Below are 26,953 nucleotides of genomic sequence, written 5' to 3'. Positions count from 1 at the left end.
CTTCAAAGAAGTAAACTCTGAATTAGGTTTGCTAACTCATTAGATAAACTATGTGCAGGGAATTCATTATGGAAGAGAAGGTGATAGTTAAATTCAGTCTGACATATCAACTTGTAGAGAGCACATCATATCTTGCTCTTTGCTTCAAGCTCTGCAGTAGAACATCTAGAACCTGGGGAAGCCCTGGAAACAGAACTCCCTATCACCTTTAGAGGCTATCTGTTGTTTTGGGTTTTTTTTCTGACTGGTGGAGGAGGAACATTAAAAGTATACTTCCTAGTACATTTAACATAGTTTTACACTGGTTGATTTCTCCATAAACTTTTTATACTTTTATACACTAATCCTATCAAAGTAATCTTCCAATTCACTTGTATAACAAATTACTTTAATCACAAACCACAAGCGCATTTTAAAGACTTTTTATACTTCCTACTTTTCACTTGTTTAAAAATTCATGGAGTGCTTTCTGACACTGTGTATGTGAAAACTGCCTTGTCAAAAGAAACCTCTCTGAAAGCACAGAACTTGTCAAAAATTATTTTAACCTCTGCCATTGTATTGGTAGGAAACGTTTCTGTTTTATTATAGAATAGCTGTTCATATTTTGCCATTTTCTCTGCTATAATTCTGGTTGTGTTACAGTATATTGGAAGAGAAATATAACAAGAATAAAGTAAATTATAATTAAGGGTTGGGAAGTTACATTATCAGTGATGATTTTTTTTTATGCGATTTATAAACTGCTATGAATTTCCTTGTAGCACCTGAGTATTATATTTGTGCTTGCATTTTTTTTGTAGTGTGCATTGGTTCGTGAATGTACAGCCACTGAAGGCATAAGTGGTAAAGACAACCTGCCTTCATTAAATGCAGGTAAGTATTCTAACATCCATAAAAGATGCAATGCTATGTCTGATCCTGAAGAAATCACAAAGATTTGGGACAGAGCTCTTAGAAGACTCTTCAAATGCTGAATATTTTTTTAAGTTTAATATTTTAATGTTTTATACGTATTTGACAGTAGCATTTTACTGAGAAACGTGAGGAAAACTTTCAGAAATGTATGTCAATTATGCTTCCTGAAACACTGCTAAAATCTCCCACTTCTTTACTGTTCAATGATTTTCAAGACTGTCGGTGACTTCAGTGGGCAAGGAATTAACCTCATAAGTTTTTGTCATGTCATTGCATGACATTCTGTTAAAGTAATTTTGCATTATTTGTAACTGAATACCCTGGAGAACTAATCTCTCTAATAGCTGATGAAGTGACAATTTCAGCTCGATCTGGAAGCTATATGTCCTAAAGTGAATGAAGCTGTTGGCAAGGCATTCTCAATTCTAGGTCAACTCTGGGCTTGAGTGTACAGTGTTGAACTAGATCTATTTCTCTTTCATTATACTGAGAAATACTACATGCTGATATGCTGCACCGTAAAAGTTTTATTAGCCCAAGTTTATGAATCTCCATTACTCTGCAGTAACAATGTCACAAATAAGTTATATGGGTCGTCTGAAACCACAGAGCTGTCAAGAATTCGGTGTATTTGCTGCATACAGTTGAGGAGAAATGTTACTGAAGTTTTAAAACCTTTTAAAACCTTTACTGAAACTTTTTCATATGACTTCACTGATAGGGCAGACTTATTAGACTAGCTGTGCAGCCTGAAGGAAGCACTAGAAACCTCCAAAAAATAGGTTTTCCCATGTATGTATGAATGCTGTAATTTTTTTCTGTGATTTGTTGAGACTAGATCAGAAGCAGGGAAAGATTTCTTCTTCAGAGCTGCCATTTCTTTTCATCAGTTCAATGTGAGACTAGATGTGTTTGTGGAAAAGGTATTAATGGAAAATTACTAAATGCACAGGAACTACATCTGGCTCTGGAAATTCCTGAGCTGAAAATAACTGGAGGCAGGGGGAGTATCATGCATCACTAGGTATCTTACTTATGGCTCTTCTTGGAGACAAGATACAGAGCCAGTTGAATGATTTGGTCTAACTCAGTGCAGCCATTCTTTGATTCTGATTCTGTACGTCATACAAATAAGTGAACATTTCTTTAATGTCATTAAAGAAATGACATTTCTGTTCAGAGAAAATGTGATTCACAACTGATTTTTTTTGATTTGCTGCCTCCATTGGGTGGGTTGATTGGGGTTTTTTGTTGAGTTTTTTTGGATGAGGAAATGCTGTAGTTTAGGGAATGTATTTTGTTGGAACTTCCAAGGTCAGTTTTATGAATAATGAAGCCTAGATCACTTTGTTATGAGTATTTGCACATGATTCTACAGTATATCTAGACAGCACTTAACAGTTCTACATTTATTGTTCTCATATGCAAACACACAACATAAAACCAAAACCCCCACCCCACCCAACATTGTTAGGATTTTTAAAGTCAAACATACTATGGAGGTTTTTGTAATTTTTTGTTTTTGAAAAGAGTTGAGAAGAAAGAGCAGAACTGCAAATGCATATGCAAGAAATGACAGCATGCAGGATATTGGAAAGAGTTTTCAGTCACAGGAAGCTTGTTCTAATAAACACTTATTCTTCAGTCTGTTTCCTGTACTTGTGACTTCCTCTTCTCATCCCAGCATTGCTCCCACCTCCCTGCTGACACCTGGCACTAGTTCCAGGTTTTGTCAGTCCCACTCTTTTTTTCATTAAATACCCAACTTATTTTCTAAGAAAATTTTAGCTTTGCCCAACTAGTCAGACTTCTTCCCCAGGATGCCTCCATGACTGGTCTTCATATGGATCAAAGCTCTCTGCGTTGCCTGGAGACTGGCTTTCTCATATGCTTAAGTGTATTGTACCACACACTAGCTCTGCCCAAAAACATATTCATACACTCTGTATCAATGACATGTGCATGGTTTTGTTGATATTAGAAGTTGGGAAGGATGCAAGAATTTTCAATAAAGGTAGACCCTTAGTGCATGTATGAGGTGTTAAGTTCAAGTTTTGCGTTTTTACATACTGAGATTTCTTTCCCAAGGCTTATGTCATTGTCAGATCTGGATGGATTGCCATGGATATGGTAAAATGCACATCTCTGTAAAAGATTTACTGTCAGAATTCAAGTTTATAAAGCACAGAACTTTCTGTTGCAGATTTCTGGCCTCATTCTATGCAGCTGGACCACCTAAACTGAAAATTTAAAAAAATAATCAGTTTAAGCCAGACAAATTTTGTTGTGGCAAAATTAGAGGCAATCGAAACAAGGACTGAAGGGAAAGGAACAATATTAGTAATGTGGTAGAAGTATATTAGAGGCAACATGATAACATCAACATTGTCTGCACTACTTTTCCTGCTGTGCACATACAGAATTATCTACAGTACATTATGTATTCCATATACATATGTATTACAACACTGTACACATGTACTTAAAAGATTTCAGGTTCTTTCTCTCATGTTGTTTATCAGGCCTTAAAAACTATGAAACTGAAAAAATACCCCAATGTGAATCTTTAAGCCTGTAGGCATAGATGCACATTGGCATTCTTCCGAAATTTAAATCTTAATATAAGGAACTCGCAGCCCTCAAGTGAGTTATGAAGCACTTATTGAGTGAGTGGGAGTGGGTATCATATTTCACAGAGGCTTAACACTATTCCATTTATACCCCAAGAGATTGAATTTATATGTCTCAAATTTCAGTTATTTATTCATAACACTGGAGAGTTTGTCAATTGTTTGCATGTAAACATATTGCGCTTTACAATAAAAAAGCAAATACAAGTAATTGAAATTAAGCAGAAATTAAACAAGTTGAAATTATTCTTCCTGAAATGATATGCATACTACACCTATGCTACAAAGACAGATATAAATAGAAACACTGTTAGTAAATTAGTATATGGCAGCGGTGTGCTTTGATCTATGTTCAGTAGGGAACAGAAATGAAAACAGAGTATTCAATCTTTTATTAATTTTTTATTTGAGTTGCAGGGGAAGCAGTGTGAAGGGTATTGTATGGAATGAAAAGCACAGAAATCTTTAAATTTAAAAATGAGAATGTCCAAAAATATGGATGGTTAAATATATGGCCATTGTCTTTTATGCTGCATGCTATAGAGAAGGGGTCTTAAAATGGTTTTTTCTCTTTTTAACCCCTGCAGTTCATCTGGATATTTTGTTTTTCTTTTTTCTCAGTGCCTTTCATGATCACTGTCTAAATACATGAAGAATTACCTTTGTGAAACTTTCATTCATTTTAATAACTACTTTTTAAAAAAGCCAAATCTAGTCTTGCCATTCTTACTGTTTGGGTGGTTTTACATGCCTTCTAGGTTTCTTTTTTAAACAACTTGTTGTAATTAAAAAACAATTATAATTGTAATTGGAAAGGAAAATACATCTGAGATTTTTATGGCATCACATGACTTCAGTAGTTATCTTTATAAGAAAAACATAAAATACTGTGCGGCTCCTATTGACAATCTCAAGCTTTAGCAATACTGCAAATGGGAATTATTTGGATTCCTTGTGAAAATAAAATTCCCAGGCTTTTTTTTTTGAATTTGTAAATGAAATTGGAGAGATGTTTTGGCCCTTTTTTAGAACTTGCAGCACACTTGAGATTATCCCCATCTGAAAATTCAGACTTGGAGGTAGTACCTGAAGAGTAGTTTAATAATTAAAATCACAACTTTGGATCCACATTTTCAAAATGATTCTTAGTCTCCCTTGCTATCATGCTGCAGTCCTATTGGGTTTTTGTTTAGTTCTGTTTTTTTTCCTGTGATGGTGGTGGTGATACTGGGGAGATGGGAGGAAAGAGATTGTGGAGCTATGTATTTGCATTAAGTTCTCACAGACAAATGTGTATTTTCGAATGCACTAGATTCTGAGTGAAAATTTAAGGGCTGTTCTTGGAAAAACATCCTTTGATAACTTCTTAGGAAGTAGATATAAAAAGGTAAAATAGAGAAAGGAGCCTTTTGTGTCTGGGGCATCATCGTTTGAAATGTCCAGGTAGAAAGTAGCAGCTTGCTTCCTAGTGAACAGGTGGCACTAATAAAAAAAAACCAAACACCCAAAACCAACCAAACAGAAAAAAACAACCCACAATTATCATCTGTTTTTCCAAGCATCTGTTTAAGGGCAGACCTGAACTAGCCCTTAGTTTCTTGAGTTCTCCCTGACATCTGAAGATTGTAATTCTCTGTCTTGTTAATGGAAGATGACTGGTGCCATATATCTATTTTGTGGATTGGCAAATGTGGTCGATATTATTGACAAAACTGATTTCGTTGATTAGAAGAATCTCAGCAAAATAGGAGGAAAATAGGAATGCATTACAGCATATTTTAATCAAGTAATATGAGAAAGTCCAGACACTGGGTATAAGTTGATCATAGGCACAGCACTTGAAGATGTGGTTTTTTGTAGTGGAAAATAATTAAGTCTGGTGAGGATTCTCAAGCTGTAAAATGTGTGTAAAGGTGCTTGAACATTGAGGTATTTTGGGTGTTAGTAGTAAAGAAAAATAGCTGTTATTCACATGCCATAGCTATCAAGCATCTATTAGGCTTATTGATAAACAGTAAGTCAGAATTTAGTTTTTGTAAGTAAAATCACTAAAGGCAAAACAACTCTAAAAAGGCTTCCAGTTTCTCACTGAAGACTAATGATTAAGAGATCTCAGTAGGGTGATAGAAATAGAAAACAATACATCTACAATTACTTAAACATGATTATTTACAACATTCCTTTCTTTATGAGATGCCAACAACCATTTTATTACAGCTATCTTTGAATCTATGGTCACGTTTTAGACCTTTCCTAAAGGACTTCTGTTAAAAAACAGTTTGATTAGATAGACAAGACAGTTTGTGTATCTTCACTAACTTGGTCTGTGTTTTTCATTCTTTATAAATCAGCCTGCATAGGCAGTAATGGCGGCAGCAAGTTGTGAAGCTGAAATTTCTATTAGAGGATATTGTTTTGACAGCAACTGTTTCCTCACAGTGCACATGGGGAAATGCATTCCTTGGAGTTATAGATCATTCAGTGGCGGATCAATGGGAGCCTTCTCTACGGCAGCTTTTTCCAGAAGGCTGATAGGAGGGTGCTGTTGGAGGATTTGGATGGCTGTCCAAAGTCATTCTGAGTTAGGAAGCAGTGGATGTGTGTTAAATGACAATCATTTGTCTCCAAGTAACCTTACCAAAGTAATCAAACAAAACTTTTCTTTCTCAGCTTTTCCCCCATTTGCTCTTTCTGGAAAATCAGTTAACATTAGGGGGTGGGGAGGAAGGAAGGGAGAGAGAAGAAGTTTCCCACCTTTATTATAAAGCATCATTGTAAGATCTGAATGAAAATGTAGCTGACATCTGAGAGCTTTAAGATAAACATGGTGGGTTTTAGGCATAACCTCCCAAGACATCAAGTAACATGATTTTTCTATGTCAAGTTAATAGTAATCTGAGAACAGTGTGTGTAACATATTTACAGGATTGTTATATTTTTTTCTATGTAGTGGCAGTCTCTTGACCGTGTCAAGTTTCCTTTAATGTAGATACACACCAGGTATTTGTGTTCATGACTTCTGTGTGTGCATATCATGGAGAAGATGCATCAGATGTAGCTAAACTCTGAGGCATGCTTCACTTGTCCCATGCAATTTATTAGCAGTGTGAGTGATTCTAGCAGATGGTAAGCGATGGCGTTGACTGTATGTGAGTTCATTGTTTATTTGTGCTTTCTGTTTTTCTAACTGTATCTTAAGTGTAAGAATTGAGAACATAATTTACATTCTCGTTATACTGAAATGCTAAATTCACAGGATACCTCCTGTGTGGGTAAAACGTGATTTATCTACTGTACTAGTAATACTTTGTCCACCACATGCTGCTATAATAAATTAAATAAAAATTTAATGTTTTTAATAGAATTTTAATGGTTCTAAAATTAATTCTGGAAGCAAGGGGGGGGGAATAACGTATTATTTTTGGATGAAATTGTTGTCATAAATTTTCAGAGAGTCATATAACCATGCTAAAGCAATGATATAATTTTTCCTCTCTGCAGTGTTAAAAAACCCGATCTGCAAGTTATATAGATTCCCTACTTCTGACAACAAGTGGATGCGGATCCGGGAACAGATGGCTGAGACCACCCTCTCTTTCCATGTTCCTAAAGAACTGATCAATCTGCACATAAAGGAGGATATGAGAAGGTAAGGAAGAAGAAGTAGCAATAGTAAATACTAAATTTTATTTTTCTGAATTGGAATAATGTAAGTGATGAGCTAAAAATATTAATTTGTAGGATGAAATAGGGAAAATATAACAATATTTTTGGCTGCTAAGAATTTACAGCTGTAACTGAACAACAGAATTGATTGCTCAGAATTTTTAGGAATCCAGTGACTTCATAAGGTCTCAGTAATGAACTGTGCTAGAGTGCAGTCATGACTTCAAATGTGTAAGCATCAACATTTGTTTAACAATATAAATATCCTGAAAAGTTAACACTTTATAAAGAAACAGTGCATGACAAGGGTGTGAACTACATTGTAGTGTGTTTGGCTTTGTGTATGGGCAGTGCTAATATCATAGACGAACATTATGCAAGCAATGAAAAATGACATATTTGTAGTTAATAAAGGAGCAATAATATAAATCCCATTCCTTTAACTCATGCAAATTAGTTGGCATAAGAAAAGGATACCAAAGTAATGTAAGTATGAAACCTTTGTTCATGTTTGGCCTTGTAATCAGGAGGGATATCTGGGGATCATTACAATATGTATGGCCCAGGAAAATAGAGGGTAGGGAGCACAGGTGTCCCTAGATCCACTGCAGCGACTAAAAAGGCAGCCTGTCCTTGAATACTAGTAAACTGTGCAAATACAACTGCACAAAAAAGCAGTATTTTAAGCAGTCCAAGGCTTCGCTGAAAGTATACCTTCTTGTTCCAATGATAATGGAGGGTGTAGAAGAAGATGTTGCATCTTTCCCCATGAAAGTTGCCTCATATGTAGGTGGGCATCTGGTCTCATGTGTAGGAGTAACACTGTGAGCTAATGCTGCATCCCAAAGCCGTCCTGTGCACTTTCAGGCAACTCCACATGAGGAGGTTGCCTGTGGTTGTTTACAGTTGTTTGTCCTGCAATAGGAGCTTCTTTTCTTTTTTTATTCACCTCATCTGCTGCTTCTGTATGATCTTGTTATGCCAATAGAACAGCATGTGGGAGACCAGAATCTTGCTTTTAATAAAGTCAATGGACTGATACATACTTATGCATGGTGATGATGGGTTATAAAAAACATATGAATTGTTATAATACTTTATTTTATTCATTTAATACTGTGTTTAGGCATTTATGGCCTGATCTTGTTTGAGAATACTAATGTGTAAGGTTTTTTAAAATAAGCAATGAAAATAGATTATGCTGACTTGTACAGTTCATCTACTTCCCAGATTTCCATTTGCCCCATGGACAAATGCCTTTTAAATGTTAGAGGATTACTTCAGCCACTTCTGCTACTACTGCGTTATTCTCTCCAAAGGCGTAATGCAAGTAATAGCGCTTGCTGTTATTTCATATTATATAGCATTCACCTCCTTGGAAACAGTCATAGTAAAGAAGCAGCATGGCTTATTTTTTTAAATGATTATTCAATACTCACCAAAATAAAGAAAAGTTTTGAGAAAGAAACAGAAGTAAAAGTTGCTCGAAGATTGAGGCAAGTGGTTCTGATTTTTCTGACTGCCAATGTGGTTAGCTGTTCAAGCCTTGTAGTGTGGGTGTGAGACACACACAAAGTGATTGTATCAGTCTGAGGGAGGTGGTGAGACCATCCAAGAGAAGCAATGACTTGTGGTAGAATACCAGCAGATGGTAACAATAGGGACATCCATGTCACCTGTCATCATATAAGCATGTAGGTTGGAGCTTCAGCTTTCTATGGGCTTTGCTTTTTGAAATAATTCCAAAGATGCGTGTTCTCGTGGACTCCTTACATCTGTAAACTAGTAAAATGTTGTTAGGAGGATATTGTTTTGTTAGTTCTTGAACTCATGCAAAACTTACACTGTACCATCTTAAGGCTATTCTCTTCTGAAGTATTCTCTGCATCTTTTCCCCCCAGTTAGTATAAAAGAATAAATACTTTTGTTTCAGAGGCCACTTCTTATAATCCTCAGCCTGTTTCATTTTATTCATATCGTGGCTACAATATAGTCAGGTCTGAAGCAATTACCTATACAAAATATCCAAGTGAAGTGTTAATTCCATTCAGTATAGTGTTTTAAATTGTAATTTAAATTCCCTTTACTCATAGCTCTTGAGATTATTTATTTCTTGATAAAATGACAGTGTTCATTGTTAACCAAACTTTTTCATTTACTGATGTGATGCTCTGGAATATGTAACCTCTAAGGATGTTTAACTTTGTTTTTCAGCATGAAATAATGTTTTGAAGGATATGCATGCATTAAAGATTTTATCCTTCCAACCTCCCTGGAAGAAGTTTTAATAGGAACTATATAGTCATTTTTATTTTTCTAATAAGGGTCATACAGTCTGCTTTTCTGTTTTTTATTAAGAAATTATTTCTGTTTCCTCCTTGAGGTTTTCCAATGAGTCCTTTCTCCTGTTTTAAATATTTCTTCACACAAATCTTGTCCAGATTTTTTGCATCTACCATGCAAGATTAGCCAAGTAATTCTTTGAACCCAATGATTATAAAAAAGACTTAATAGTTTACAACAATTGTTCAGAAAGTTTGTTGACCCATATAATCTAAGCCTGCAGTTGTAGATGTAAATTGTGTTGCACTAGATCAGCACAGCAGGAGAATTAGGAGACTGCAGTAAAAGCTGCAGTACACGTGTCTTTCAGATTTGCCACTAAAGGTCTTTTGAGTCCCTTGGAACCAAACTGGGCTTTGGCTGAAAAATCCCCCTACTTACAGCTGAATTTGGCCCATGGTATTTGTGGTCACAACCCATATACAAATTTCAAGGATAAATTGCTGAACTTGCCTTAAACTCTCTCTCCAGAGTACAAAGCACAATCAAGCTTTCCTCCTGCATCAGGAATGGCTGTCCTGTCCCAACTCCAGCAGCCTTTTCTTGTGAAAATCTGTGCTGTTTGTCTGTTTTCTGATTTCTTTCCTGTAACATTACAGAATGAGGACACAGTTCAGACTGTCTGAAAGATATGTGGTTTTTATACTACCTTTTAATACTCAGCTTCTATAGAGAGATGGAGACCCAGGCAGAAATGCCATGTGTTGGAAGTAGGCATTGATTTTTCTGGTTGCATGCTATTTTTTACATTACTTATTTTTGAGCAATTGCACTGCAAAAACATTGTATTGATAAGAGATAATAGCATAAAAAAAGTTATTCTGAGTAAACTCATCATGACTTTTGAGGCTGTTTGAACCAACCACATTTAGATGGGTGCTGTTAATATACTATCCACTTAAGGACTTTTAAAACCGTACTTCAAGTAACTACCTAGCACAAATGTTCAAAGTAGTAATTTTTTCAACACTTAAAAAAAAAATGCCAAACGTGTCAGTAAAATGTAGCTCAAATACATGCATATGCAGTATGGACCCCATAATGCATCAAAAAGGATGTAAAACCTTTCTCTCCTTATTCTCCATCAGTTACTGCATTGACGAATACAAGTATATGGATGTAAGCATAACTTGAATTTTTGTTAGTACTGTTCAGACAATTTCCCTCCTCAAACATGATCGGTTTAAAAAACATTAATTTATAAATTAAAGGATGAAATATATTGTAATGTATGAACACCACGTAATTCTCTGTCCTCTCGATTTCACTGTTCATAACTAATTTTGGAAAAGATGGCCTCTGTAGAAGTCTAAGAGGAGTTTTCATATTTTACCTTACAATGAGGTAAAATTTGCTGGGCTTTGCTTTGTTATCAGGTGTTTAAAGTTGTAGTGCATTGGAATGGAGTAACACTCCCCAATTTGTTTTGTGATCGTTACCTCTACATAACATTACCTATTATTCAGCAGAGCTGAAAGCTACTGTTAACTTACATTCTGACTCTCCTGTCAGAGAGCATTTGTTGTTTTCTGAAAAATCCACCTAGGTTTTAAGACTCCAGAAAATCATTCTGTACCAGTCAGCAATGCTTCTCAGAGACTGGCTGCTAACATTTCCAGGTGTTATATTTGTGCACAGTATACCCCAGTCTTAAGGAAATCCATATAGAGCAAACAGTATAACTTGCAGGTCTTATTAGAGCTTCCCATGTTATAGTGAAGGATAACACAGATCGAAAGCAAAAAATAATCCTTTTTTCAAGATTATAATTATTTTAACACACTTAAATTCTGTCACCACAAAAAGCATTTGAATTTTTACGTTGTTAACTAGAGATTTTGCACTTACTAGTACATATCTGTGGTTCTAATAGCACTAAGTTGTGTGTAATTTTGTCAGTTCATGTCAGTGGGGGTGCAGAGAATATAAATTAGAGACGCTAAGGCATTAAGGTGATTAAAAAAGCTTTGTACAGTTTTATTATGTTGCTTGTGTCATAAAGATCCTCACTGTTTATTTTGAATGAGGTACTCTGATTAATAAATTGGGGAAAAAAGAAAACAGAAACCCACAAAACTGTTTAAATGCTTGAGTAATCATGCAATTAATAATGTTATTAGTCTTGCCACGTATATGATTCCCACTGAAAGTTAGTTATAAACTATGAGAGTAAAGTGTTTATGCTTATATCATAGAACTGAAGCAACCTTGTCTTAAGCTGATTCCAACGTTAGCTCACAAAACAGTAGGATTTAAAAAACAACCAAACACCCAAACCAATTCTATATACTATTACTAGTTACTAAAATATAATTTAGGATTAAAGTGTAAATTCCACGGATGCCATTCTGAGTGTTACTGAATTTGAGACTCTTTGCAATCATGTGATGCAGGAGAATTATCCTCTGCTATTAAGTGCAAATCATAGAATTAACCTCAAATCATCATGCTGTTTGAAGATCTCAAGTCTTTCAGAGATAAACCCAGGTAATAAAATATCCAAGGAAGGGAAAGAGTTTTAAGGCAATAAGGAAGAAATGGGTTTAATTTAGCTTATATATTGTCTACACTTCTGGGTAATAAAAAGGGGATAGCGGTGGATAGAAATGCAGAACTTAAAAACTCTAGCTCTCAGGAACAGTATAAAATATTCAGAAGCCTTTGCAAATCCCAGTCTTTTCTCCACATACACACAGAAGAAACAGGTTTTAAAATATTATTAATGTGTTTGGTGGCTTGGTTTTTTGAGGTGGATGGTTTGTTTGTTGGGGTTTTTTTAAGTGAATGCTTAAGGCGTGCAAAAGGTAGGCACAACCTACGTTTTAGTTTTTAGTTACTTGTCAGGTTACGCTTACCAGAACCTCAAATAATTTTGAGAAATTCTGCAAGAAGATAAAAATGGCAACTCTTTTCAAGAGGTTCTAAATGAAAACTATTAAGAAGGAAGGAAAGATAGATATCCCTTTATTCATTTTTGTGGTAGCTTACCCAGAAGGGATTAAATCCTCCATAGTAATTATTTGTCTGTTTTAGAAACAATATAATAAAAAGGCTATGATTCTTTTATTTCTGGAGAGAATGTTATATTGTTTTGATGGGTTATTGCCTGTATATCACAGGACCATAACTTGTGGTAAAGAAAAATGAGAGTAATTTTATCTACTTCTATTCTACCAAAAAAGATGAAATGGTTATCCATAAACATGTACACTTTAAAGTAAAATTTATAAGGAAAGATAATTCCTGTGCTCCTTTCCTTAGAAGGAAGCTTCTAAGCTTCCTTTACTTATGAGTGATTGAGTCATGCCCCAAAGCTTATGGTGTATATTTACTCCAAAGCTGCTGTTTGATAAATATTCAGAACTTTGCTGCCTTTATAATATTATAAAACCTTTGCAAATATAATCTGCAGAAATGTCTCATCTTGTTTTGAATCCTGCTAAAGCACTTTGCTTCTGATGTTTTGTGAAAGTGGATTTCAAAAGCTAATTTTGCTTGGTGGTGGCAAAAATCACTTCCTTTTTCTGGTTTTGAATTTGTCACGTTTGTTTCACTGGGAACTGCATCACTGGATTTTTAAAGCTGAATGAATCAAAAATTACTACTTTGTCTTCATACAGCATTTGTGGTTTATGTGCTTTTATCATATGTCCTCTTAATTATCTCTTCTTCATATAATTACACTAATCTTTTCAGCTTCATCTTTCAATTTGTGAAGATTTGTGCTGTGTCCTTAATGATGCAAATGGCTATTCCTGCTGTTCCCTTTTCTGAGACAAAATAATCAGATCCAAAAAAAGTTCTTTGATGGAATGCTCCCTTCTGACTTATCTTGCTCTTCTTAATATCTTGTTGCTGTTTTCTGCTTTATTTTGATTTTTACTGTCACTGACCACATATTTTCACTGTGCTTTCCACAATGGTGTCTGGACTGTTGAATCTAGTGGTAGGTTTGCAAAAAAAAGTTCATTGGGAGCATGATTTCAGTATTAGGACTTTCTTTAAATAACCTTTGAGCATGATTCATATCACTCATTTAATAAAGTACTCCTTACAGAATTCAGACTTTTGCATTTTCAACATTGAATATGTTTCCTTTAGACTTCAGGTACTTTTAGTAGTTTACTATAATCATGCACCTAAGGTGTTCTTAAAAATAAAAATAAAAAAAATAAAAGCATTAGTTGATAAATCAAAAGGCAGAATATTAATTTCAGCCTTGGGTGCTCGACCATCATTTGATAATGGGCTTCATCATTTTCTTGGAACAAAAACATAGCATATAGTTTTACTTCGAGTCTAATGGCAACAGTATTTAACTGCTAGTAATGTCAGAAATGTATTCAATCGTGCAGTGTTTACGGATCTCTGGTTGCCTTGATGTAGTTGTGCATAAAGAAAAGCACAGATGTTTCAGTCCAGGTATAGAGCCTCCTAAACCATCCTGCATACCAGTGTAACAGCTTGCACAGCAATTGTACTTGCCATCAGCAGGGGAAGGCTGGGCAAAGCTCAAGTCCTCTAGAGGGCAAAGCGCCCACCAATTGTAACTATGAAAATCAGTCTGAGTAAAAGAAGATGTTGGTAGGAGCCTGGAAGGACATTCATGACATTTCTAATAAGTGCTGTGGGATCCTGAGGAGTCTCATAACTTATTCTTAGAATTTTCCATCTCTTTAAAATTGCGTTGTGTTAGCACCAGTGATCATTAATCTTTATACTAACAATCAGTGTGGCATATAGTGCTTTCAGCAGAGCGGGATCCAACATTGTATTTTTCTGCCATAATGGCAAAAAAGAGTTTTGAAGAAAAGCTAACAGGTAGATTTTAGATATTTTTAATGGGGTACTGCTTCTAACCATAATGGGAAGTGCTTGGCAAAAGCTGGCATAATTGGTCTACTAAATGAAAAAATGGATATGGAAATCAGAAAGTACCTGAGAAAGGCTTAAAAATAAGCTAATTAGCTAATGTTTGAAGTGGGGGAGGAGGAGGGATGGGACAGACTGTTTACATCCATATTCTGGTTAGATACAAATGGGGCAAAATTATGTCAAGGACACCAAGGAGACAATGAAAATTGAGACACGCTCCTGGGTGGAGATTTCCATTGTGCACTGACATTAAAAACTATCCAGGAGACAGTTTGAGGAGCTGAAGAGCAAGATGCAAATGAACCTTGAATTTGATTCTGTAAGAAGAGTTGAGGTTGATGCTGAGCACAGGATCTGTCGTGGTGATGAGTGCAATTATCTGGAAAAGACTTTGAGACAGGATTCGGAGTGGGAGAAAAAGATGATAAATAGCTCTATTTTAACAATTTTGAGTTTGCTCTGAGCTTACCGCTCTGACAAACTATTCAAAATTCTGTGGCTGCATTGAAAAGGTGAATCAGTAACCGATTTGCCCTCTGTAGAACCAATATATGTTATAAATATTAATTTTCTTTTATAGCACAATTGTTGTTTGACATGATTACTGGTTGAAGTGTGTTTTTAAAGTTACTCAATGAAATAATTTCTGGTATAAGTATTATAGAACTATTAAAACAAACTCAAGACTTTTTTTTCAAGATTGTTGTTGTGGGTGTTAGTATGAACTATAAGCTTCCACGTTTGAATTTATGTTTCTTCAATCTGTTTACTTTTGGGAGGGCCCCTTCACGATAATGATAATAAAGCTTGGTGCTATGGAATATTGTTGATGGAGCTTAGATATAGGAAAGATAATTCTTATTTCAGCCATAATCCAGAGTTGTACTGAATCAACAACAGCAGTGACAAATAGTAAGAAATCACAAGGCAAAAATAGTTTCTAAATCCCATGTCTTATATATTTGCATTTGAAAAAAAAAATGTGCAAGAAGGCTATTTTTGGAAGAATAGTGTCTATGCCATATAATCCTGTTATGTCCTGAGTTTGATTTTGCTCTATTTTAAAATGAAAATAAATTTAGAGGAGGTAGTATTTAACATTTCCATGCTATATATTGTCCCGATCCAATGTTGGGGGAGGTTTCGATATGATCCCAAGAGCGAGATTAAGACACAAACAAGGTCAAATGTCATACACCCAAAACAGATTTTATTACTAAAGGTGAAGAGTGGTAGCGATAGGACAGAATGGAAGGAAAAGACAGAAATCAAGCAAGCATCTGGGATAGAGTCACAAGAACAGTCACCACCATGGATCCAGCAGCGTCCCATTGGTCCTCAGTCTTCAGTTCTTCAGTGGTGGGTGCACACACAGCAAAGTTTTCTGTCGCCTTTTAAGTTCATCTTATCAGATGAATAGCATACTCGACGAGGAGGGGCAAGTATTCCACAAACTCATTTCCATGAGAGATGAGGAAAAAAGGTGGAGCATGGGTTCTGCACATGCATTGAGGGGGAAATGGGGTGCACCACCCCTTGTCCAATTGACCCAGCAGTCATACTCACCTGCCCACCTTCAGTTTTTTCCTCTGTTCCCACAGGTTTTTGCTGACTTCATGCTTCTTGAGCAGTCATCTGGCTTCTGGGGCAGAAATGCTCACCTCTTATCAGTTCAGTGGCGAAGGCGCAAAGTCATTAGTAAGGCGGGCATGGTGTCTGGCGTACACAATAGAGCCACAAAGTATTGGGTTTACACAATGGAGCCAGTGATTAACGGTACTTGTGTTTGAGGGGAAACATTTGGTTTCACTCAGTCCATGTCTCCCCCTTTGAGGCTTATCTAAGGGGTTTGACAATGCAGCTGCAAGGGAGTGGGGGGTGCATCCTTCTATACACTCCTGTTTCCTTGGGTGACATTCCTTAGACTAACCAAAGGTCACTGCTTGTCCTTGAGGTTTGTTTGAGGCATTACTGACACCACCCCGTGACTCAAAGCACACACACAAGCAAGCTTTGAGACAATCATTTGACATTTCAGTCTCTCACATCTATGCTCTAGATTACTATAAAACTGCACACTTACTTTATTAAAACACTGCAGATGTGTCTTTTTAAGACATACTAGTGGCTGTATTTTGACTGCAGCGATGCGTATGTGTTTTTGAGATGAAACAAATACAAGCCTCCTCGACAATGGTAAGAGCAGGATTTGACATTCCTTGAAAACATGTTAAAGTTAATATGGTGGGATCTGAGCTTTCCCTTCCCACTGCGGTTGGCGTCAATGGAGTTAACTCATACGCAGCCGGTAAAACCAGTTTTGGTTTTTGGTTGGATATTTTAGTCTGAGATAAGGAGTTTCTACTCCTGCTGTTGCTTGACTTGAGCATGCAACCAACAGCTACAGGAGTGGGCTTTGCTAGAGAGAGCAGAGCCCCAACAGTAGGTTTTCCATGGGATAGAGGGCTCTGAATGTGGTGTGTTGATGTGCCCACCTCTCACTGTGTAGTATTTCTCCGATCTTTGCAAAATGCTATATTCCTCTATAGGAAGAGCAGTAAAGTTTTGAAGCTCAGCCAGGTCCAAACATTGTTCCTAAAACTACTAAAGACAACATAAATATTAAGGGCCAAAATATCTTCACTGCAAATACATAAAATTGCATACTCTGTCAAACCTTACAAGCTTTTCTTAGGAGGAAGCCTTGAGATTTTCATTTAATGGGATGTCCCATTTTAAGCCGCTAAAAGCTTGCAAGGAAAATGATGGTTGAAAATGGTGGATTTATCCTCTTACCGCTGATTCTTATGCTACAGCATTGCCAATTTGTATCAATGGAGGAAAGTTGAACTGTTCCATCTACTTCTATTCTTCGACTTGAACGAAATAGAAAACAAGTAATCATGTCATTAGTAAACTCCCACTGAGTTCATGTGTTGTAATCTTTGTTTCCGTTTTGATACTTTCAAGGGCGTGTATAAACAAAATGCTTTAATTCTCCTTCAAGTGCAATCTGTTTGAATTTGGTTGTTGTATTAACCAGGAGCAGAATTATGCCTATATAGCTTATTCTAATACTGTTCACTCTAATGCAAAGCTAATGATGATGGGGAAAGCATCAGTGTATCAGTGGGAGGCTTTTCTGTTTAAGAAATAATTTTAAGATTTTTTTGACTAGTGGTCATAACTGTTGCAGTAAGTGTAGTTCTGTTTTCCTGTGCTGCAGTGTCATTGGTCTTTTTCTCCATCTTTCCACCCCCTCTTACCCAGTTTTTCCTTTTTGTTCTGTAATTTTGCTATATGCAAGAGCTGTTCTCTGGAAGTCTTTTTTGAGCCTTTGAAGAATAGCAGTGAAACAGTCTGCTTGATACTTTGAGGAAAATGAGGAAAACTAGTTGGTTGTGTTGCACGAGTTTTGTCCTGAACAATTCCAAGTGTTTGATTACGAGATCTTTCATTTTCAGTTTCTTTAAAAACAGGTCCCCAGGGTGGCTCTGGGATAGATATAGGATGAACTTTGCAGGGGGAGGAACAAACAGAAAGCCCATTGTACTGTAACTATGCTTGTTTGTGTAGGAAATTAAAGTGATCTCTATTTCACTCAGGTCAGCTCTCAAGAGTGTACAGGAAAACTGATAATTTGCTAAAGGATTTCCTTTCAGATTTTCAGTGACATGTTTGGTTACTATAACAGGGCTGTTTTGACCTGATGAACACAGCTGTAAGGCTGAAGATAAAGTTTTAGGGGACTGGTGGGGTTTTTTTTTTGGTTTGTGTGTTTTGTTTTAAGCACTAAAGAAATGTGGTGAGGACTGGTATGTTGGTTAAACTGACTTTTGTAGAAACACTGCTAGAACTGTGTTTATGATGTGCGTGAAAGTATCCAAAGAGTAGAATGTATCAAAACAGCTATGCTTCAAGTGTTGGAAAAGGAGTAAACTTTGTATTCTTTACAATGGTGTTCAAAATTTCTTCGTAAGAAGTTATTTTGCTGTGAACACAGCTCTCTGTCCTGGAAGCCTTCTTACCTCCAAGGAAGAAATAATGTTTCAGTTTGCAGACTATTACATTTGTACCAAATGAGTTTTGAACCCAAGTTACTGTATTATTCACTAATTTGACATTCTTTATTGTGTAGCAAAAAATTAGAGCTGAAATCAGCAGATTTCACAAGTGTCATGAAACCAGATTTTATTTCAATTAGGAAGTGCTTTTGATGTTTTTTAACCAACTGGTTTTGGATTAATTTGGATGACTGTTAATGGATTAACGAGTTAATTAGTGCCTTTTTGCCTTTTGATACAGGAATCAGGAACTTAAAGACTTGGGAGAACTTGCTCCTCACTGGGACAATATGCGCAGAAGTGTTATTGCTCACTGTGATCAGATGTTGAGCATGTACCAAGATACCCTTGCAGAGCTTGGGAAGCATACAGGTATGAATCTGTGATTCTATGACAGTAGCTTCTCCTCTTCTGAAGCAGTTAAGAATTAACTAGGTTGATTGTTATTAAATACTGGTGTATTCAGCAGAAATAAACCACATTAAAATGAAATATTTGTAATCGTTGTATTTCTGAGATACTCACAGGTGTCCTATTTCCTCATAGAATTTTTTTTCATGCATTCCAGCAGTTTTTCACAGTTAACCTGGTCCATGGTTACACAGCAGCCAAAAGAAATTGGAGAAGGGGATGTTTGTGTCTTAATTGCATGTTCCCTTGAATATACTGCTCTGCTAGTATTGAATACCATCTGCCTATTGAAACCAGCCTTAGAGGCAGTTTTGTCAGTTTTTCTTGAAACCTAACAATTTACATTCAACAGTCTACAGGATAGCAGTAACATCTAGCTGTGCTTTGCATATCTTTAGTGTAGTAGTTGTCATTGCCCGTGTTGTGCCAGAAAAGCACAGAATTAATATGGGATGGGCAGTCTATCCTCAGTCCAGAAATAGCAGTATGTGCTGACTTACTTTCTTTCATGTGGAGACGGTGGTCTTATATTCCTATGTGCACTGGTTCAGTTAATATCTGCTGGAGTCCCGTGGTCAGGGACTGTAATGTATCGTAGTGTCGGCATGCCAGTGGAATAAGACAGCATCAGCGACAAACGTGCAGAAAAGGCAGCTGGTCTTTTCTTCCTGTAGTAACTTCTTATAAAAAGAACAAGAAACAAACTGCAGAATTAATTATTTCTTCTTTTGAATTTATTTTCTTTTGATTATTCACAAATCATTCAAGGAACTTATGATAATTCTTTTCTATTTTGTGAGACTACTGGAATTATTTCTGGAATAACACTGTATTTTGAGCAAACAAAGATTTCTGTCTGTTTATAGCATGCCTTTCTGCCTCTTCCTGCTGGTGCACACACCCCCACCCCTAGTTTTTGAGGTATTCTGGAAGGAAATGGGCACATTTGTTCTGAATTACTACAAAGGCCTTGTTATTGCTGCTTTCTTGCTGGTGTCAGATTTCTAATGCCAGTCCCTGCAATCACCATCTCAAAATGTGTTTTCGATGACCGTGCTGCCATTATTGCTTGCATATGCTGTTTCGCTCTGTACTGTCACCATTAGATGTTCCTGCTGTGGCCTTACATATACATAAGTTTGCAATCTAGAATAATTCTGAAAAAGGGATACAATATGGTTATGAATATTTGTAAAAATGGAGATATAAATGATAACATCTTTTGGAATATATGGTATATATTTATGGAGAATTTGCAGTATTTTCATAATTATTTCTAGCTTTCTATATGGTCCAAACAAAACTTCTTTTTTTTGTGTACTGAGAAATGGAGCAATCGGGTCTTAGTTCAATACACAACTAAAATGCATAGCAGAATAATTTCTTCTTATAGAGAATTGAGCACATTCACTTTTACAATGTATTCACATTACAATGAATCTGCTGCATTTAGTAGGTGAGACACGAATCTTTTCCTTCCAAAATAGGCATTAAAACTGTATTTTTATCCTTTAGCCATCATCTTCTAATACAGCACTCAACATGGTATTTCTCATTCCATATTGGTCCGGGAGAGCTTTCTTGGTCACAAGAAAGAGAAATCCCATTTTAGTGTATGAACAAAAACCAGTCTAACTGAACCTAAGCACTTTTGGAGCAGTTGATCACCTGCTTAAATGGGGAGGAAAAAAGCTCATCTGTAACACTAAACGTTGCCTAAAAATTTGCCCTTTGGTTGCAAAAGTGTTATTTCTTCTATTTATGATTGTTTACCATCATCACAATATTCCAGTTCTGATTTTGTCAGACTATCTCCTGATCCAGTATGAAACTTCGTATGTTTCTGTGTTTTACCTTATATATTTTTTTAATACTTTGCTATTTGCATTTTGAAAGCACTCCATAAAGCATCATATGCAAGGCAATAAATACAGATTATGAAGGAATCAATGTAATAATTATCACTTGCAGGAAAATATTGAAATGACATTTTGAGATTAAATTTAAAAAAAGACAATGTAATCTATTAAGCATAGATCCTGCGAGGCCTGTTTTGTGCCAAGTGAATTTGAAAAGGGTTAGTGATGTTAAATGACCTGTCTTACCTGTGGTTTGAGAGAACTGCAGTGGACCAGCGAACCTGAGATTATTGAGGACAGCACCAGTAAATATGAAAAAGAGTAGGAACATTTCTCCAAAAACAAAGCAAAGCAGAAAACCAAAGCAACCTAATAATTGTAGTGGAGATAAGAAATAATGAGGAGGTGTTAATTTTAAGGCCAATGCTCAGGCACATAGCTAAATCTCATTTCTTCAACAACCCTTTTCCCCCCTTACTAATACAGTTCTAGTAAAATACTTGTTTATACTTGGAAAACCCCTGATTTTGTATCTTGTATGAAAAGTTACTTTGACATTAAAAAATTTATTTTATTGTGATCAGTGGGATATGTGCACACTCTAAAGCCTTCATTACTGGACTAAAGCCAGTCCTTCTAATGAAGACAATATTTACTTTTAACCCTGCACTATATTATTTTTATTCTTATTAAATCAAAAAGTAAATTAGATAAATCCTCTGAGTAGTGAGTATCCCTTTAAAGTTGTTCCACAGAAGTCTAACATTTTTTAATTATAGAGGGGGGATGTATTGTGTATACATATGTAGAGCTAGGCTAAAACCTCAAATCTGCGTTTTGATCCTGTAGGCAATGTAGGATTTGGATGTTCAAAAGTAAAACAAAATCTAGAACAGACTCTTACATGCTTCTGCTGTCCATTACTTGCCTTTAACCAGATTTTCTTCTGCCTAGATCATTTACAACAGGTAATTGCAATTCTCTGTGAAACAGAGATTGATCTCTCTGCATACAGTTTTCAGAAGTTTGTCGGTACTGGGGTTTTTTTTCAAAGCAATAGGGTGGATGAGGATAAAATTCCCTTCAAGTTTTAAGATGTCCCGGTTCCTCTTCCATGCCCATTTGGGATGGTTCTTCTCAATAAGCAGTACACATTATAACTTTAAAAAACAAGATTACAATGTTTGATAAGAAAAGCAAGACAGACATATCTGACTTCATACTGTAGTTGCACAAAAAATAACGTTGAGACCCCATTATAGAGACTGGAAATTAAAGTACAAGGCAGAAAATGATAAGATCAGAGATGGGAGTACAATTTGAATTCAGACTTTTCAAGTCAACATGTCTTCTTTCCCATTGTCAGAGATTCATGCCAGAAAATATTTTGCTTTAGAGTTTGGACTGTGTAGGCTTCTTATTTTATCTTTGTCAGCACATTGCCCAAGTTCGGGTTGAAGCAATTCTCTCCATTCTGAAACAGCTTAAAAACTACAGTGCTCTGGAGTTACCTGTGCATCTGCACTGGAGATCCAGATCTGCTCCCAAGCAGGCACCCATCCTAGCAGGGGTAGTTTGTGATCAGCCTACTTCTACTTCAGAACTCGACAAGGTTCGTTTTCTAAACTAGATCAGGCTTCTGTTATCTGTCTTCAGATGCAAAATTCCTGAGTCAACTTGTTATTTTGGGAAGCCTTATTTTAAGGCAAGGCCAACTGACCACATTCCTCTAGGAAAGCCATGGAATGCTTTTGCCTCTGCCTTTGCTTCACTACCATGTTGGCAGCCAGAGATACGTGAAAGCACTAACGCTCAGTGACACTCTTCTCCCTCCTTGGAACATCAAAAGCAGTGTTAATGTTAACATGTTTAGCATTTTTGCTTTGTTATTCACTGAACAATTGCTTTCCTTTAACAAGGGGCTTTTTTTATGTATCTTCTCACAAACAATTCTGAAGGACCAACTCCATGTAAGTCATCTAGGTGCAAATATCTCCAATCTCCTTTTGTATCGGCACTAGAGAAGACTCTGTTCACTCATGAACAGCTCACAGAAGGGGAGATAGTATCTGCAAATAACATTTTTTCCAAAATGTTCCGACATTCTTCCTATACAATCACATGTTGGGTTTTCCAAGGGATACCTACTTCACACTTTACAGAGCTGTCTGTGGCATTTAATGGAGAAGGCTGCTGTTAGCAGACCACTTAATTTCTTTCTAAAATTGAGAGATTGCAGTGGAAGTATCAGGAAACTGCATTAGTGTTAGACAGCACTTCTGGTTTAGCAGCACATTTACTGAAAATGGAGGTTTAAGAAAGTCAAAACTACTTCAAATTTAAGTTGTTTTGGCAAACACTTTCATCCTTAAAATAGGGGAGAATTTTAGAGAATGCCAAGTATTTTTGCTTCAAGGAAACATAATAACCGGAGTCTAAAAGGGCTAGGTAACATCAAAACAAACCATTTCGGGTTAACCTAAAACACAGATTTGGTGATTTTTGGGAGGGAGTAGAATTTTGAAACCTTTTTTGCTTGTTATAGTTTGACCTGAAATTATTTTTTTCTGTTCCCCTCCCAATTTATTTTTTTTTTTTACATTTCAGTCATCAAACTGAAAATTCTATTATTGATCCAGCCCTAGAGGGAGAAGAAAAGACAATCGAGGTTAAGGCAATTGAATATTGCTCTGGAGAACTGGACACTATCCCTGCCTCTGTCACAAAGTTCCTATGTGACACTAGACAAGTCAGACTTCAGAAGTGGTTAGTGTGTGTGCTTCTTTTTTGGAAGCCTGGCAATAGGCACAAGCTGTTTTGCAGAAGTACTCAGTACTTATGGATGTAATTCAGCTCAGTGGGAGCTGTGCTTCCAAAATGGAATGTGATATTGCATTATAATGTGTGCTCTGCAGAATGATATCTTATATCTCATATTGATGCACTGTTGCTTAAATGCTTTGACCTTAAGCTACTCTCTGCCATTAGAATGGATAAAATTCTAACCCCTTTACTCAGCCAGTTAAAATTATTCTATAAATACTTGTAAAGGCCTTAGAAACTGTTGTGATGCATGCAGTAGACAGGTTGAGGAAATTAATAATCCTGTCTTTGTGGGAGGTTTAAGCAATATATTTGAATCCAGATACTGAAGTAAAAGTTGGAAACAAAATATTGAATCACTGCTTCTAAAGCTAGCAGCAAAGACCCTAAACATTCAATGAGCTGGAAAAACCTAGTATGTGATATGCCATTGAAGTTTATTTCACAGTTCCTCTCCAGGTGGATGTCAGATGAAGGTTGCATCTATATTCTGGTATTTCCTAACTTTGAAGAATTTAATTTTGCAACAGTAATAACAACTATTTTAATAGAGGGAACGTACATTTCTTGGTCCTTAAGTACAACTTAACAAGTTATTTAAAAACAAATAAACTATACTGAAGATTAGTTTTATCATATGGACGATACTGGCAAATGCAGATTGAGATATTAATTCCACTGCATGGATCTCTCATACCTGAGTAAACAGAGTAACTGATAGCAGTGGGTGGTTATTATCCCATATGTTTCTGGCACTGGACGGGAAGGGTTTCTTGATTCACAGGTCTTCCCTGAAAAGAGGAATAACAAGACTCACCAATGCTGTATGTGTTCTACTCCAGCTCAGGACAGAAGTGTCCTCTAGCAGGCTCTTCTCCTCTTCTCCCTCCTACTCTTCTTTTGCCTGTCCCTTTTAATCTACTGTCATCTTATTCTCCTCTTACTCTGTCAGTGTCATCTTGTCTCAGATCCAGTTACCATTCCTGAAGCTTTATCTTGGTCTCAGCTGAAATCTCATAAATAATCTGCCCCCTTTCTGTTTTCTCTCCCAATGACTGACAGTCTTCTCACCTGCACTATTCACATTTCATAGCTGATACAGTTTGAGTTCCCTTCACTGCTCCCATAATTTTGTCTTTCTGTGCCTTCCAGATACAGGTTTCCCACTGCTATTCCTCATCATCAGTGATTCTTGGTTTCAGCCTGCATGTCCAGGTTTCCTATCAAATCTGAATCTTTGACTCCCGTCTTGTTTTTCTTGCTACCTTTGCTATTAATCTCTGTTAAATTATTATTTTCAGTTACTAAGCTTAGGTAGCAGCCTAAGAAGTCTTGGCTGGTCTTGGAGAATCATTGGTGCCCTCTGGCAATGTGATTTGCATTGGGAGGCTCAGTGCTTAGCCCTGTTGGAATCTATGGCAGTTTCAACAGAAAACCTCTAGCAAATCTTGATTGAGCAAGTCAAAAAGAAGAATTTCAAATATTTCCTTTATCTCTTTTTTTTTTTTTTTTCAAGAAAAGGTCAAACCTTTCCAATTTTATTTTTCTTTAAATCTGATCTGAATCAGAGGAATTGTAGTCCAAATGATTAATAGATGGCAAAATGATAGGGTGCCAAAAAAATGATCTAAGTAAATGTTGGGCTGTCTGAATGAAAAGATAGGACCACCTCTCTTTCCTAATCTACACCCTTTTATTTTATATATAAACTGTATCAAATATCTCCAGGTAAATTACATTTTCATACTGTCAGGCTTTAATTATAGTCCTTTATACCACCAAAGAGTTACTCATAATCTTATACTTTTGAAGTATGCAATCAGATTTTTTTTTTTTTCAGCTTTTTTGTGCTTCTTGTAATTCTGGCTTTTTAGAAGGAAAACTAATTTGTAGCTCTTCTTAAGATGGTTTATGTTTCTTTATTTGAACTTTCTAGGAAGAATGCATAGCCTAGTCAATGTAATACTTTTGTTTTAGGAAAAAAGTGTTTCTTGGTGAAAATGTAGTACCATCATAGCTCTGTACCCCTGTGTTTTTAGCACAGAATAACCATAATGCACATTAACTGTGACATTGTTTCCAGCAGAGTGCAGACCAATTTCAGACAGCAGGAAAAATGTCTATCACCTAGAATAAAAAATTATATTGTTCTGTGAATTAAAAGCTGTTTTGTTGCTTCCAATATGGATACATGCTGAGACTCGGTTAGTGAACCATTCTTCTCCTAGTATACAATTACACATTAAAAGTAAATTAAAGACGACTCCTAACATACAAGTATTGTCCTTGCATTAAAAAGAAGACAAAACATCTGCTGGGTGCTTAAAATAATGATTCTTTAAACTTTTGTTTTTCAGGTTCTTCCTTCAAATCAAGCTGTAGCAAAGGAGAAAAAACATTAGAATTCATCCCAATTAATCTTCATCTGCAAAGAATGCACGTGCATAGTCCTCGCTTGAAAGGTAATGTATATTCTGCGGAGAAATTCCCCACGTATGACAAAGTATGCTTTGAAATACAATTAAACTTGCAGCTGAGAGGTATGGTTTTCATTTTAGCTCTTTTTAACCTGTAAATATCTTAATTTATATATCCAGTTTCAAGGATGAACATTAGGTGGACAAGCTTTCAGATGAAACCTTAAAACCACAATAGAACTGAAAGGCATGCTGTTAGAGAGTTGTTGGCCATTTTGAATTTTTCATTTAATGTTAGAATACTGGCAACAGACATGTTAAACTTTGTAGGTGGGACGTAAAGATGCTACGGATAAAAAGCATGGAAAGTAATAGCATTAAATTGATCTTTTTTTAAAATTTTTTTTTAGTAAATTAATGTGTAATTTGGGTTTACATGGATTTGGAATGATGCTGATGAGAAAAAAATATCACAAGACATACAGCGACTTTTAAAGAAAATTCTGAGATTGATTTCATGTTGCATCTGTTTTGCCAATCACTGGTTTGGACAGTATTAGCTTGGTTGTAAGATTCATGTAGCATGGCTTGATACAGAAGGTTTCTCGTATGACTAGATTGTTGCTTGGCTTTTTGGTTTGGTTGGTTGTTTTGGTTTTTTAATAAAATCAAAATCAAGCTGCCAAGTTAATTATTTAAAAATCTGTACTGCTGTACAGACTTAAATTGTTTAATTTTTCAGTTTGTTTAATGGGCCCTAGAAACTTTTTGCATGGTTATTTCCTGCCTCTGTTTTGTGTACATATCTGGAACCTGCCTGTCTTCTTGAAGGGTTTGATTTCATTCTCTCAGGCCTGTGCATCTGCTTCTAAAACCCAAGCTTTCAGTTTTGCATGTTGTTTGGAATATTTCTAGAGCAACTGAGTATGTACTGTCCGTAGAGGACC

General features: G+C 36.1%; 1 protein-coding gene across 8 annotated transcripts in view; it reads left to right on the top strand.

Moving 5' to 3' along the window:
• The window catches only part of INPP4B (inositol polyphosphate-4-phosphatase type II B), a 333,154-nt gene that overhangs the window by 212,938 nt on the left and 93,263 nt on the right, over positions 1 to 26,953 (top strand). For all 8 annotated transcript variants that reach the window (XM_074823724.1, XM_074823728.1, XM_074823726.1 and 5 more), the window contains 4 exons: positions 804 to 876; positions 7,050 to 7,197; positions 18,738 to 18,868; positions 25,947 to 26,051. In XM_074823724.1, coding sequence (XP_074679825.1) covers positions 804 to 876; positions 7,050 to 7,197; positions 18,738 to 18,868; positions 25,947 to 26,051 — 457 coding nt within the window. The remainder of the gene's footprint in view (positions 1 to 803; positions 877 to 7,049; positions 7,198 to 18,737; positions 18,869 to 25,946; positions 26,052 to 26,953) is intronic.

The sequence above is a fragment of the Strix aluco genome, chromosome 4 (assembly GCF_031877795.1).
Source record: "Strix aluco isolate bStrAlu1 chromosome 4, bStrAlu1.hap1, whole genome shotgun sequence".
Taxonomy (NCBI): Eukaryota; Metazoa; Chordata; class Aves; order Strigiformes; family Strigidae; genus Strix; species Strix aluco.
This window is presented reverse-complemented; position numbering and strand designations above follow the sequence as displayed.